The sequence below is a fragment of the Grus americana genome, chromosome 2, assembly GCF_028858705.1.
Source record: "Grus americana isolate bGruAme1 chromosome 2, bGruAme1.mat, whole genome shotgun sequence".
NCBI classification, from domain to species: domain Eukaryota; kingdom Metazoa; phylum Chordata; class Aves; order Gruiformes; family Gruidae; genus Grus; species Grus americana.
The window spans coordinates 91,581,415-91,597,472 of NC_072853.1; the positions used below are offsets into that span (position 1 = coordinate 91,581,415).

Here is a 16,058-nt window from a genome sequence, read left to right on the forward strand (position 1 = left end):
TCGAAAGGTAAGAGTTTCTTGAGGAAAATTTACCTTCTTGCTATATTATTTCTTGTTTATGTCTAAGCTTAAAAAGAGAGCAATTGTTGTCTTGTGTTTGGCATCTTTAAGGACAGAATACTTACATGATATTCTCTACAAATCTTCTCACCTGTGTGTATGTGTTCTATGCTATTTTATTATGTGCAAAACCTGAGGTTTTTTTCAGGAGACTTTTTTAAAGTTTATTGTTTGTGCTTAAAATATTATTTTGTGCTTAAAATATTATTTTATTTCAGAGTGACTTATCCTCTCATTCAGTATCTTTTAAGTTTGATTTTGGCAGCCAAAGAATGAGTTTGCTTGCTTGACCTCCGGTTCAACAGAGTGCACTGAGAGCAAAACCGTGGCATTCAGTGAATTTGCTAGGTTTATATTAGTGTGAAATTTCTCTGTCAGTTGCATCCCTGGAAAATACAGTTGGTGAACACTACACAAGATAAGAACGTGTGTGGGTGTACAGACATATTTTTACATTAATCTATAAATGTGAACTTGTATACAGAAAGGAAAGTGAGGGAGATGTGCGTGTATGTGTATACTCATGAGCATGGTCACTAAAAACCTTGGTGGAGTTTAACACTCCAAAGACAAACTTGACATACCAGCATTAAGCACCTACATAAGGGTCTGGATTTTGAAGGACAATGAACTTTCACAATTTCTATAAATCACAGGAAATAAACTAGATCAATGCTGACTTCAAAAGTTGTGCTTTATATAAGTACTGTGGCTACACAGGACTTACACCGTCCAGAACTTTATAGCAGCCTCAGAGAGAAATAAATATAAAGCTTTTACTGGTCTATGCCACAAATAAATATTCATTTAACAGTGCTGTATTATGGTAGCTATTGTTATTTTACCATGTCTGCATTTCTATTCTATTTGAATGTCACTAACAAAATTTAATTTCTCAGAAAGCTTATAGTGTAGTATATATAGATATATTTAAGCAAAGTAAGCTGTATCTGAAAGCACAATAGCTTGGAATATGAATCTTGTGTATCAGTCTCTTTCCTAGACTAGGTGACCTTAGACAAATTATATTGCCTATCCATGCTTCCATTACTAAAACAAGGATAAAGCTACAAGCCTTTGAAGATCTACTGACAGTAACTACTGTGTAACAAATAGATATTTTACTGCATTGATTTATTTTTAGAAAATAAAAATAGTCAGCCAGCCTCTGCATTTACTTATATGTGTCCAAACCTAGAGCAAGTCTACTAAAATTTGCACTTCAAATTTCCAGCTTTGCAAGTATATCAAAGACATCACATTTTCTTGTTTTCATCAAAGGTACTACAAACTGCCGAGGAATTCTAGCCTTCACTGAATGAAAATAAGTACAGGCAATTTTTGTTTGTCTGCTTTAAAAAGGTAAACAGAAATCACATACAGATTTAAGACCTCTGAGGAACTTTACTGCCAAAAAAGCAACTGAATACGAATGCAGAAATAGATTTATGAATATAGAGTTTCTAACAGGCATGAGAGGTGAGCATAGCAATAGGCATGTTACCACAGAATGACTTCAAAACTACTTGTTTATATTTCATTGCCTAAAAACTACTATTAAAGTGCATTGCGCTGTGTTTGTACAGTATTCCATCATTACATTGTCATTGTACTTCTTCTGTTCGCTCTAGGCAATACTGGTTTCACAATGGGCTCCATCAGTGCAGCAAGCACAGAATTTTGTTTTGATGTATTCAAGGAGCTGAAAGTCCAGCATGTCAATGAGAACATCTTCTACTCCCCCCTGAGCATCATTTCAGCTCTGTCCATGGTCTACCTAGGTGCAAGAGAAAACACCAGGGCTCAGATAGATAAGGTGAGGCTACAGTTAAGGATATAAACCTTCCTGCTGCTCAATAGAGCCATAGCACTTAATTATATGATAATGTCCCTCGCATAGCTCAGAGGCTAAAAAATCTGGATCCAGAGTTACCAAAAGCTGTGGCCACCTCAAACTCCCATAGTGTTAAACAAATGCATCAGCTAGAAATCTTGAAACTGGATTTAAATTTTAATTTTATCATTGTTAGCAGTAGGATTCTTGAAGAGAACAACACATTCCAGTGGTCCTTTTTTTAGAGTAAGGAAAGTAGATGAAATCTCCAGGGAAAGAGCCAAAACATGTCTCCAGACCGTAAAATGTTTCACATGAGTTTTCTGTGAGGAAGCTCTCCCTTCATAGAGAGTGGCTGGCTTGTTACCTGGAAAAAAGTTAGTATTATTAATGGCACACTGGAGCTAAATTCTAGATGTTCCACAGAAAAAGAGAACATCTAAGCAGGCAACAGTAGGCACAGCTATTCACAGATGGTACAGATGAATTGCACCTTTTGAGTCATCCAGCTTCTCAGTTAGCCAATAGGTTTACTTCAAACGTGTTAATCTAGTTGTATAACCTTTTTTTGTCATACCTGTTATTTCAACTACTGTTATTTTCAATTACAGGTTGTTCACTTTGATAAAATCACAGGATCTGGAGAGACTATTGAATCTCAGGTACAGAAATAATTCCATCTCCTTCTGTATGTCACTTTCTCCTGGGAGCAAAACCTAGCAGATAAAGCAGTCTGTTAGCAGTTCCAACCCCTCTCTGATAAGCAGGTAGTGCTCTGCAACCAGCAGATGGGGGAACACTTTGTTCATAAGAATAGAGAGAGAAGGGAGGTAACAGAGGATTCAGAACAAGCATAAGATGAAACCCAGCACCATAATATAGGGCAAATATGGAAAATTATGGATATTTGTATGCTTAGGCAAGGTAGCTGGATATTACTGGTTAAATGGGACTGGCTGAGAATGGAGGAAACCCTACCTGATCTGCTGGAGCTAGATTACTGTAGTGGGTAATTAAGAATCCCCCTGAGAGAGGGATGAAGAAATTATAGTAGAAAACTAGCACGGAATTGTATATATTAGAAAATTTCTACATTGGTGTAGTTACAGCAGCAAGACATACAGGCTGAACAACAGTTTTGTAAGCAGGGGTGTCTGAACTACTCTACTCTTCTCGTATAGTATGAAAAACCTACTACGTACTAAGACTAGAATAACATCATCTATCTTTTTATTTGCATTCATGCCAACGATTCAGTGCGGCACATCTGTAAGCGTCCACACTTCACTTAAAGACATGATTACCCAAATCACCAAACCAAGCGACAATTATTCACTCAGCTTTGCCAGTAGACTTTATGCTGAAGAAACATACCCAATCCTGCCGGTGAGTTGCTCTAAGATCTGATCTGAATGTATTTCCATGTCAAAGCTGTACCATTCTGTAATGCAAAAGCACTGTCAGAAGTCTAGGTTCTGCTAAAGAAATTTTCTTCTATATGGAAGACAGGATTCATGACCTCTCTATCACAGCCCTAACACTCTACAGCCTTGAGAAAAAATGTGCCTAGCCAAAAAGATGTTTGCGCAAAGTACATTCATGATCCAATCATGTCAAGGTAAAATTAATAAAGGTAACTTTTGTTGGAAAGAGTTAACTCCAACTGTTTTCTCAACTTGCAACACAAACCTGAAAAATAACTTAAGGTTAAAAATATTCCAAGTTTTCCCGTTGAAAGGAACATTTAATTTGAAATTAAAGGAAAATACCATTGCAAAACAAAAAGTTAAAAAGTGGGCAAAATGAAAAAAAAAAAACAACAAACCCTTATACTTCAATGGAAATGAATGCCATATTTTGACCAAACTCGGTTTTGGAAAATATTTTAAAAATGTAAGCATGTACTCTTGCTTGAAGCAATGAATGTCGAATCTTGAGATGCTTATGCCCTAGAATCATGGCTTACTGATTAGCCTTAATAAGCAGATTATTCATATCTGTTAATTTCATTCTTGCATTTCACATTTGCAAAATGTTTTCACATTCTGATCTGAAAACTGCATACTCTTCCTTTGCAGGAATACTTACAGTGTGTGAAGGAACTGTATAAAGAAGGCTTGGCAACTATCAGCTTTCAGACAGCTGCAGATCAAGCCAGAGAGTTCATCAACTCCTGGGTTGAAAGTCAGACAAATGGTAAGAGCAAGATAAATATTGGCATAGGTATTTTCCCTTCTGCCACCATGTTTGAACAGTATATGAAAACACTTAAGTCAGGAGACAAAAAAATCCACTAAACCTCTCCCTCTGATCCTTCTCCTGGATAACAGATGAGTTCCCAGATAGGGAGCTATCATTTAACAATCTTTTCCTCAGGCACATCCCTTTTAGAGAACTCTTTATATCTGTAGGGACTTTGCAGGTATGTAATACTTCCAGTCCTGATGAAAGGGACAGCACTAGAATATGCTTTTTACACATTGACAAGTGGTTTGACACTAATGTTTAGAATCTGGATATCCTTTGATCAGTGTGCTTTGCCCTCAAGCTTCCCAGACTTGTTGTGTGCCTGTTGTGTGCCTGCAGGGCATGCAGTCACAAGGTACTTGAGAAATTTTAACAGGTAAAGGGCAATGGAAAACCACAGAGTTAAGGAATGGTAGGGAGGTGTATGAAATGAATAGAAAGAGGTATACCGCAATTGGGATTTCTACCCTACTGCATCTCCATGTGGTTCCTCCATTCTTCCAGTCTCTCCCTGGCCCCCTCAAAAGATTCCTTTCACTCATGCTTGAAACACGTCCTGCACAGCAAAGACAGATAAAAGATGCTGAATTTTAACTGAAATGAAAATATTCACAATCACACAACCTCTGGTGTTGTGTCATACTTTGAAGGAGAAAAACAGTCCATGATTAAGATATTAGTGGGAAAGGACTAAGGGAGGAGCTTGCTATGTGCATGAGGACTGCAGAATAAAAAAGAACAAAGTATAAGAAGAAAGCAGAATCAAATTCTGGTTTTCTTTCCTACTACCTTCTTTATATAGACATCTCCTTTCAACTTTGGTTTGAAGCAAGAAGTATATATGTTTACTGTTTGGGTTGGAAACCGTCTTGGGATAAAAGGTTCGAATGGGTCTTCCTATTGTCACAAAACATACAGGTCTACTCATTTTCTAACAAGTAAATCTCTGGATCTTATAACTCTCATTATAATTCTTTACAAAGAGGGAAACAACAGCTGTTGCCAACAGCAGCGAGCAAATCAACCTCAGAAGCACAAGATTACAGCTGCAAAAACAATGTCCCTGCCCTACACCCTCCTCCCCACAGATTCTATACCCTTCATTTAGTGTTGTGATTGCCAAGTAAGATGTGTTATACACAGATGTGTTATATATGTGTTCTCTTTTCCTCTGCATTCTTAAAGGAATGATCAAAAATATCCTTCAACCGGGCTCTGTGGATCCCCAAACTCAAATGGTCCTTGTTAATGCCATTTACTTCAAAGGAATGTGGGAGAAAGCATTTAAGGATGAAGACACCCAGGCAGTGCCTTTCAGAATGACTAAGGTACATGGGCGTACATCACCTTAAAGGTGTCCTCTGGAATTTATGAAGAGAGTAGACAAGTTGTTATACAATCTTCTTGAACAAAAGCTATCAATAGTTTTAACCATAAGTAGACATTTCTACACTCTAAGAATAATCTTTGTGAAAACTATATTATCTTATTTGGCTTTTCAGGAAGAAAGCAAACCTGTGCAGATGATGTATCAGATTGGTTCATTTAAAGTGGCAGTGATGGCTTCTGAGAAAATGAAGATCCTGGAGCTTCCATACGCCAGCGGGGAGCTGAGCATGTTGGTGATGTTGCCTGATGATGTCTCTGGCCTGGAGCAGGTATGGTCCTGGTGGGTGGGTTTTAGAAAACCATAAACACAGTGAAATTCAGGTGCTGCAAAGCCCTTCACAATGAAGTTATCCTAAAACGCTTCACCAGCACAGATGTGAACACAGGCAACATGGAATCGTTGCATAGAAGCATGCAGCTGTCTCAGTGGTCTTGCAATAGTTTGTGCTGAGCATGGATTGCTTAAGGAACTGCTTTAGTGGGTTAAATATTGGTCACTGCAGAACAGATTCTTCTCAGCTAAGCAGCTGTTACTCCAGCTGCTTGAACTCCAAAGGTTTTATATCTCCATTCCTGCACACTGAGGAGCTTCCTGGGAAGTTCATATTAGCTGTACTAGTTGTAATTATTGTTTGGTTTGGCAGTGCTCAACATGCTTCCTTCATACCTTCAAAAATTAAACTATCTAAAAACTGAATATGAGGGCTACTGGAATGGTTAAAGCAATTTCAGACAATAAAATGTACATGTCATACTATTGTTGAGATGATCAGAATACAGGCATGGGATATTGCCATTAGGAGGACTGTAGTTAGTCTGAATAGGAAAAGTAATAAATGAGAGTTCATTGAAATGTTTGTACACTAACTCAAAGAATCTAAATTATAAAAATGAAGAGGCATTTGAACACAGCTAAATTTCCTCAGTAATAACTGATAGTTCAGGTATTAGTAATTGGTTACTTGGAGGTCTTAAATGTAGATAGAGCTTACAACTCAAAAGCACAGAATACTTTTTGGAATATATTTCCTAAACAAAGAAAATAAATAGGGAAGAAGTTTAGGTGAAATTTGCTGAGTAGCCATCTCACTAAGAAAATTAATTGGCAGTGAGCCTATCAAAGAAATAGAAAGCAGGACAGAGCAAAGAGGAAAGAGTCATAGTTTACTTTCCTCTCCTACATACATTAATCTGCATACACTTAGAAAAAATGCTATGCCAAGAGCAGTCAGTTTAAAAGAGAAAAAACCCCACCACTGGTACTGCCTTGCCACAAAGGAAGTTGTGCTTTCATCCCAGAGATCTCATTTGCTTGTCTCCTTGCAGCTTGAGAACGCAATCACCTTTGAAAAACTCATGGAGTGGACCAATCCTGATATGATGGAAGAGAGGAAAATGAAAGTGTACCTCCCCCGCATGAAGATGGAGGAAAAATATAACCTCACATCTGTCTTAATGGCCTTGGGTATGACTGACCTGTTCAGCTCATCAGCCAATCTCTCTGGCATCTCTTCAGCGGAGAGCTTGAAGATGTCTGAAGCTGTCCATGAGGCATTTGTGGAAATCTATGAAGCAGGCAGTGAGGTGGTAGGCTCAACAGGAGCTGGGATGGAGGTTACAAGTGTCTCTGAAGAGTTTAGGGCTGACCACCCTTTCCTCTTCTTGATCAAGCACAACCCAACCAACAGCATCCTCTTCTTTGGCAGATGCTTTTCCCCTTAAAGAGAAGAAAGCTGAAAGAATTTCTGTCCCTCACAGCAAGACCCAAAGCACTGCAGTATCAAGGGTAAACAGAAATGCGTACTTTCTCTTTCATCTATATTTTCTAAAACCGGAAGGCTTTATTTAAAAAAATTAAAAAATAGTAAAGTCAGAGAAATTATGCCATGAAAACAGAGGTCCTTTGCCTTTCCTTTCTGCAGAGTAGCATTATTTACTCATGCATGAAGAGTTAAGGGAATGAAAATTGGACCCAAAGAAAGTATGAGCATGAAGAGAGATATTCCTGGTCCAAGTTAGCAATAATAGTGCCAAATTATCACACTGAAAAAAACACAATGCCATTTATCAGCAGAAGTTTTATGGAAAAAAATGCAGCCTTCTAATCAAGCCAGGTTTCTCTATGGCCAAGCTTCATGGTGACTCTGCTGCAATTAGTCACTCGAAAGCTCCCAGATTAAACTGTCACCACCAACATTTCCTACTCTGACAAGAGAATTGCTTTTTCTTTCTGCTCCTGATACTGCAAGGCTCTTCCTCACTTTCTAAAGATGCATTATAGAAATCTTATAATTCATATTTCTCCTCAAACCTTTTTGGCTCAATCATCAGGATCAAATATGGCATGTTACTATTCAAATTGTTTTCCATGTGTCCATATGTAATAGGTCTTGCGGATGTACTCTCTTGCTCCTTCAATCGTAATAAAAACACTTTTAAGCAAAAACATTTCATTTGGAGTATTTGAAGGGCACCTGGGACAGGGTAATCCTGGTTATACATACAAATTGGGGGATGAGAGGCTAGAGGGCAGCCCTGCGGAAAGAGATCTGGGGGTTTGGGTTGATGGCAACTTGGATATGAGTCAACAGTGTCCCACTCTACACTGCACTGGTGCAGCCCCACCTCCACTACTGTGTGCAGTCGTGGGTGCCTCAATATAAGAAGGACATCACATTGTTAGAGTGTGTCCAGAGGAGGGCAACAAGATAGTGAAAGGTCTCAAGGGCAAGATTTATGAGGAGCGGCTGAGGTCACTTGGCTTGTTCAGCTTGGAGAACAGAAGGCTGAGGAGTGACCTCATGGCAGCCTATAACTTCCTCAAGGGGGGCAGCAGAGGCGGAGGTGCTGATCTCCTCTCTCTGGTGACCAGCGATAGGACATGAGGAAATGGAATGAAGCTCTGTCAGGGGAAGTTCAGACTGGACATTAGGAGAAGGCTCTTCACTGAGAGGGTGGGTGGTCAGTGGAACAGGCTCCCCAGGGCAGCGGTCACAGCACCAAGCCTGTGAGAGTTCAAGGAGTGTCTGGATGATGCTCTTCGTCTTATGGTTTAGTTTAGGTAGTCCTGCGAGGAGCAGAGAGTTGGACTCGATGATCCTTATGGCTCCCTTCCAACTTGAGATATTCTGTAAATCTTTTAGCAGAGTTGGTTAATTGCTTACAGAGGGATAAAGAATGAGAGTCTCTCCTAAGTCTGGGCTAAGGTTCAATATTGAGACCAATCTTCTGCCAGGAAGGGACAGCATGACCCATAATCCCTCATGCATGCAACTCAAATTAGTCAGATACAACATTTTCAGCACAAACCATGATTCATGATTCTCTGAAACAGGAACTGATAAGCATTTTGGAAGGCAGCTCGATATGTGCAGAATCTACATCCCACTGAGACACAACACTGCCTCAGAGACCACAGGGGAATGGGAAATGGGATGGAGTTTTCTAGTTATCTTTGTGGTGTGTTTATAAAGCTTTATAGGCTCTTATTTTGTAAGTAAAGAGAATAACCATTCTAAAAGAAGCAATGTCTATGGCAAGTTATAGTTTCTCTCTGGAATGAATCATTCTTCCCTTTGCCACTGAAGCAAGAAAGGAAACAGACCTGTGAAGAACTGTCACAGAGAAGTACCAGACAAGTGAGAGAAAGGCTTTGGGGGATGAAGTTACTGCAAGAAAGCTATGCTCTTTCCTGACTCCAGTATGCACAGCATGGCACCAGTGCTGGGTGGTCTGTGGCGGAATGTTTTTTCAGTCCCACCACACAGTATTTTGCTTGTTCTACTTGTTTTGGCTTCTCCCCCTTCCCCCATCCCTCAAGATAACGCATACTTTGGTAGGACCTAGGGGGCATAACTTGCTGGTAGCAAACATGATCTTGCAAAAGAAGGAAGATAACATGACACCACCTTTGCTGGTGTATAAATAGTTCAAATATTTTCTTTCACTTTCCTGTATCTTTTTCAATTGCTGGTTAGGAGATAATAAATGGGGAAAGTTATTGCAAGAGAGCTAACAATGTGTTTACTATTGTCCTGGAGTTTCTGTTGATCTGGTCACGGAAATAGGGCACCTAAAATCCTCAGGACACTTAATTTTCAGCATTTGTTCTAAAACTGCACTATTTCTAGGGCGTTGTAGTTCTTATCAATTAAAACATACTTCCTCACAAGCAGAAGACACAAAGAAGTACATCTGCTCCTGTATGTAGACAGATAGATTCAGTGCTGCCTCCTGATTTCTGCTGACTTCTCCTGCCAGCACAGCAATAAGCAGTCATACTCTTGTCCTCAGTAGTCACTTCCTTAACCAGCTGTGCAGTCCGTCCATCTCTAACACAGAAACGGAAAAAACATAAACATGCATTCTCAGTCCTATGTTTTCAGAGGCTGAAAACTTTGAAACCATTTTGGGACTTTGCAAATCACACACCCACTAAGGAATGGGTGCTGGAGTCCTCAAATCTGAGAGAGAGAAATATTTGCCTGACAGCTAAAAACTTCAACAGCCTTCCACACCTGAGGCACTGCAGCTTCTGTAACAACAGGCACCTAAAGAACAGGCCTCTAAAGGACAGGCCTGGATGCAGCCCCAAGTTGAGTGACAGATATCAGACCTCCACCACCCAGCATGGAACAAGTCCTCTCCTTTGTGCCAACAGAGGAGGCTACAGCTTCTTTTCCCCATCCCCAGAGAAGCAAAATCATCACCACTGCTGACAGGTTCTCTGCTGTCTCATGAAGTACAGGCAGATTACCCTCTCTTCTACCCCCAGTATTTCTTTCAGCACAAGTATGGGAGAAGGCTCAGACTGACAGCTTTAGGACCCGTCATAAGAGGCTTTTACTGCTCTACCACCACACCCCATATATATTTGTAATTTCACACGTGCAAAGAGACACAATTTATTCAAAGGATTAGTGAGTTGCGCAGATACAAGACCACACTTGTTTGCTTGCCTGCAGTCTTACAATGCGAAGATAATTCACGTAATGAATTTCCATAGAGATGACAAAATTTGACCCTAGGGCCCTACTGTTTATTCCAGTCCTACTTCTTCAAATATATGACAGTGTAAGTGATATTGTTCAGTTGAACAAAGCCAGTTATTTGCAAAAATTGGTCTCCTGAAGTTCACGGAGTTAGAGAGTAACTTGGGTTGGAATGGGCAGCTGACAGTCATCTGGTCCTAACTTCAAAGACATAGCAGGTTGCTCAGGGTCCTTCCCAGTCAAATATTGCATATCGTTAAGGCTGGAGAATCCACAATGTTCTGATTAATTTAATTTTAAACATAAATCCAAATCTCACTAATGTAGAAGTGGTGTAAGCCATTCATGCTACACATTTTTAGTCCCAGTAGCATAATTTATACTTTGTCTCCATTTTATTATATGTGGATATCAATGGGCTACCATTTGTACCTGGCCTCCCCTCTCCTCACAAACTCTTAAACATCACAGGATAAAGACTTTAATACCGTATGGTCTGTCTTGTGGCATGAGCAAACTCTCACAATTGCCTGCTGCTCCCAGGAAAAAAAGATTCCAAACTAATTTTGAGCTTTTATTTTTTTAACTCATACAGCATTTTCCTACTTTTTCTAAATGTTAGCAATAGCAACCCACGGTCTAAAATCAATGCAGGCAAACAATGAACCTCTATTAGTGGCACCTTACAGACGACAGGAACAGGATTCTGGAGGTGAGCAGATCCTTACAGTGGAAGGCTGACTTCTTAGTTACACAGGTCAAATTACAATGTTGTGGATCTGATAAGAGGTCAATATGGAGAGGGAGAATAGTGAGGTGCCCGATGAGTTCTTGTAATGAAGGCAGAGATATGAGAAATAACAATGAGCAAAGGCAGTGGAGGAGGGATCATTACACTTCACAGGGCTGTGTGTAAAAGTAGTTCCTTTACCCTCTTCCTTCTTTTCTATTTCTTTCTGCCTCCTTTCCCTTGGACACAGTTAATTGCTATCCAGTAGCTCCCTTTCCCCAAGTTGCTGACTATCCCCACCCTCACCACGTCCTCCTTGATCCTCCTTGCCCTTCAGCAATCTCTATCTACTTCTTGGGGCAGTGAGGGAAGAGGGCAGGGCTGGGGTCAAGCCTTGCTTCTAAGAGGAGAAATGTCAAGGAGAGGAAGTTTTGGGACTAAGGAGAAAAATGAGAGGAGAGCGTTGCCACTCCTATCGCCTAGAGGGATCATCTGCCGTGCAATAAGGCTGCGTAAACCGCAGAGTCCAGGCTGCATCTCAGCTGCATCTGCAGGAGGTGGGGTGAGGGCCCATTCCTCCAGCCACAGAGAGCAAGTGCTCTGCCTCTCCTTACACCTACTGTGCTAACTTTCCTTAGCCTGATGTTTCCTCTCTACTATTGAATTCAAATTAGACTTGGTCTATGTCTTGGTCTATCTATGTGCCTAGACAAGGAATTAGCAACCACAGAAGCAAGAGATGTTAAGAAAGCCTTGGAAGATGAAGCCAAAGCCCTAGAAAATAAGGGAGATAGACTAAGAAGAAAGAAAGTCTAAAGCATCTGAAAGAGACAATCGCGCTAGTTTTAAACTACACAAAGAGAGTTCTGCTTTTGGGTTTGAAAAGAGCCTCAAATACCAGTCCAAAAGATAATGGAGCCATGAAGATCTGCATACACTTCAATCATATCTGGAAAGTACCTCTCCAAAGAGATTGGAAATGCTTTGGTAGAGAAGAGCAGATGATCATCAGGATATTTTAAAAGACGGTCCTCAGTGCAATACCCTGCAATTTCATACTTTTGTATTGCTCACAAAAGCTTGAGAAACAAAACTTTCCATCTCATTTTATCTGAGAGCAGATAGGAACATGAGATCATGTTGTCGTACTTGTCCTGAATCACTTAATTTTTGCTTGGTCACTGTTATGACAAGTTTGCTAACTTGAACAATGTAAAAAGATGTCAGGTCTCAAGAGACTGAGCTCCTTTGTGCAACAGGCAGAGAACATTAGAGATGGAAAGATGGAAGAATCTTCCAATTGCAAAGGCATTGGTAAGACATGTTCAAATGACGCTAATGTCACTCCAGCTCACCTGAGGTCCTTTTCAGTCTGAGGGGGAAATTCCATTCCAAGCCTCCTTTTTGGGCTTACCCTCTTCCAGGACAAAGACTTACTGCTGTCGTATGTGCACTTAACCAGGTAGTTCAGATCAGTCCCAAAGGCAGTCTAAATGTGTGAAACTACGAAGGGCCAGCAGATGCCAAGCAGATCAGTGAATAGCTAAGATTTCCAGTGCACTTCCATAAGTGAGTATCGGGGAAATTCTCCTGACGAAAATTCTGAAAATACCAACTGCCTTGTCATTCCACTGGTCATTCCACCAGGCAAGAATATTTGCAGTCAAGCTGTATGAAAAAAAAGCAAATGTTTAAATGGGTTTCTAAAAAAAGAGAGCCCTTCCTCTATACCCTGTTCTTGCACATCAGCACAACTCCTGTTTAGGATGCGCTCTTGTTTAGAAATGTGTTTTGAAGATACATTGAATTGATATTCACATTTGTCATCCCACGACATGGCACATCATGCACTACAGCACTGCAGCCTGGGAAACTCCCATTAACACAAAGCAGGGATCAGCTTTCTGATTCAGTAGTTGTGCAGCTGACATACAGTTACACCCTTTGAGAGATTTCTTCGGAAAAATGACAAGTTTCGGTTAAAGTTCATACAAGCCCCACATAATGTCATTACTCATAATGCAGTACTGTGTATCATGATTGAGAAATTCAGGCCACTCTTCATATTTTTGATATTAACTGCTACCTGGAATACTTTAAAAATGCTCACCGCCTGAGTCATTCAAAGGAAAACTGCACCCTTGCATATGTGAAAACAGTGTGCATATTCATTAGCAGATAATCTCTTTTCAGATAGACAGATCAGTCCTTTCGCAGAAGTGTTGTGCTTCTTAACAGAGTTGAATTTCTCAGGACAAACACTGTCTTTATTAATTACAGTATCTAAGCCAAAGCATGTAGAGGTAATAGTAAAGTATGATGAATTATGCCAGTACTGTCAAATTTCACCACACCTTTGCTTTCTGCAGGTGTGGAGCAAAATGCCTCAGTAATATTTACACAGGAACCTCACCACACCCTCTGGCAACTCATAAAGTTTTAAATACTGTTAGAATATGTCAGCAAGGATTGCTTGGCAAGGGAAGGCTTGCAAACTTACTCTTAGGAGGTACACAACAGATAGATATCTACTCTGTTTCAAAATAAAGACACGTGTATTCTCAACCAAAGCTTTAAAGGGAAAAAAGATACCCAAAGAACTAATCTCAAACTTAAAAACTATTTGAAATTTCAGGATGATACAAATTATCCTACATAAAAAATCTGTTATAGCACAACCCAAAATCTGTTATAACCAGTCTAGGTGATGTACATAATTTTTTTTTTTTCAGTTGACAAGGTTAGGAAAAGCTCATGCTGTGCTCTCAATTACGCTATGACAGAGGCATCACCCAGAAGGGAGTCCTCCTTAGCACAGAAAGGTTCGTATCAAGCCACTCAGCACCCTTACTATTTTCTCAGTTTCTGTACCCCTGTCCTCCTTACAGTTTTGAACTTTAAATCACACAGATACTTTAAAAAAATTGCATCAGACCTCCAAAGGGATCAAAATATTCTCAGATTTCAAAACCCTTCTCCTCCCCATGCTTCTTTTATCTCCTGAAGTTCTTTTAAAGGTTTGGGACATTTAAAATCCTTTTATGTTTAAAATATACTGGCCTGCTCTGGCTGAGCAAAAAACTTGAATAGAGTGCTCTGCTGGCTGAACCAGAAATTCTTGTCTCCCAAGTAAATAAGCAGTGCTGATACTGGTAAAAAAATATTTGAAAATGGCAGGGAAACTGAACAGCTTTCCTGTAAAAATCCTTTTTTTTTTTTATCTACCTGAAATATAGAACACGTTAGTTTTGAATTAAATCAAATTTTCAAGAGCTATACAGAGTTGGTAGCTAAAATAAGGTACCAATTAACATGAAAACCAACCATGGAAAGTTGTATAGAAGCATAGAATCATAGAATGGTTTGGGCTGGAAGGGACCTCAAAGATCATCTAGTTCCAACCCCCGTGCTGTGGGCAGGGACACCCTCCACTAGACCAGGTTGCCCAAAGCCTCATCCAGCCTGGTCTTAAACACTTCCAGGGATGGGGCATCCACAGCCTCTCTGGGCAACCTGTTCCAGCACCTCACCACTCTCACAGTAAAGAATTTCTTTCTAACATCTAATCTAAATCGACCCTCCTTCAGCTCAAACCCATTACCCCTTGTCCTGTCACTACACTCCCTGATAAACAGTCCCTCTCCACCTTTCCTGTAGGCCCCTTCAGGTACTGGAAGGCTGCTGTAAGGTCTCTCTGGAGCCTTCTCTTCTCCAGGCTGAACAACCCCAACTCTCTCAGCCTGTCCTCATAGGAGAGGTGCTCCAGCCCTCTGATCAGCTTCGTAGCCCTCCTCTGGACTCTCTCCAACAGCTCCATGTCTCTCCTGTACTGGGGCCCCCACAGCTGGACGCAGTACTCCAGGTGGGGTCTCACAAGAGCGGATTAGGGGTGCAGGATCACCTCCCTCAACCTGCTGGTCACATTTCTTTTGATGCAGCCCAGGACACTCTTTGAGTGCGACCATCCAGCCAATTCCTTATCCACCGAGTGGTCCATCCATGGAATCCATGTCTCTCTCAAACAGAATGTGAAAGCAGAAGCTACCATTTTTTCTGTGACAGAAAGTCTTTCTCAAGACCCTCAAGAGCCTTTATAGAGCACTTTATAATGTTCTGTTTAGATGTCAAGCATTTCACCTACTCCTGAACCCAGGTGCTAATGAAGAAAGCAACACACTGTGTAGGAAAGTCACAATGACTTGTGCTAAGTTACACTGAAACTGGAGGAAAATTAAATGCATTTATGTAGCTGAGATCTGGCCAGGGCACTGACGTCCTGCCAGTATTTGTCCTGACAAAATGGAAACATGAATGACTACAGTGAAAGAGCCCACAGGTTTACTTCCCAAAGGAAGGACCATTAATAGAAATATAAGTCTTCTAGTGTGCTGCTGTGTTGACTTAGTACAGAGTGGGAGTGAGGCTACCACTACTACTGAGTCAGCAGTAGCACCACCCATCAGCCGGGTCCTCTGGTGCTGCCAATTTAAAAGGATATTGGAAAACGTTATCAATCCATCACATTGATTTAGCACATGTTGTCCTTTGAGAAGAGTGGAATTTTAGTTACTCGGTATGCTTCCCACCCCCCACCCCCTAATCACCAGCCAAGCTATTCCAGAGGTGATTTAACAAGGTAGCTTTAAAACCTTGCACAAAGGCACAAGCCTCTCATTCAGTCTAACCCAGTGTTTCTGTGTAAACAGAACACCTCGGCCGCTTCTGGTAAAGCAGCAAGCAGTATTACAGGTTAGCAAATTAAATTCACCCCTGCTTTAAAACCAGAAAATCCACAGTAATTGCTCTA

At 40.6% G+C, this 16,058-nt stretch overlaps 1 protein-coding gene across 1 annotated transcript; it reads left to right on the forward strand.

Annotated features, from left to right (window-relative positions):
• Window positions 1–1,708: 1,708 nt before the first annotated feature.
• LOC129202259 (ovalbumin-like) lies at window positions 1,709–7,252 on the forward strand. Its single transcript, XM_054814708.1, has 7 exons — window positions 1,709–1,876; window positions 2,506–2,556; window positions 3,152–3,280; window positions 3,973–4,090; window positions 5,327–5,469; window positions 5,644–5,799; window positions 6,857–7,252. Exons 1-7 carry the CDS (start codon window positions 1,709–1,711, stop codon window positions 7,250–7,252), a joined length of 1,161 nt encoding a protein of 386 aa, XP_054670683.1.
• The last annotated feature ends 8,806 nt before the right edge of the window (window positions 7,253–16,058 follow it).

Bases quoted from the DNA above. Each gene is read 5' to 3' on its own strand.
- LOC129202259 (XM_054814708.1), top strand. From the start codon at position 1,709: ATGGGCTCCATCAGTGCAGCAAGCACAGAATTTTGTTTTGATGTATTC. The intron at 2,557-3,151 runs GTACAGAAATAA...CCAACGATTCAG, and splicing joins GAGAGACTATTGAATCTCAG to TGCGGCACATCTGTAAGCGT. The intron at 4,091-5,326 runs GTAAGAGCAAGA...GCATTCTTAAAG, and splicing joins GGTTGAAAGTCAGACAAATG to GAATGATCAAAAATATCCTT.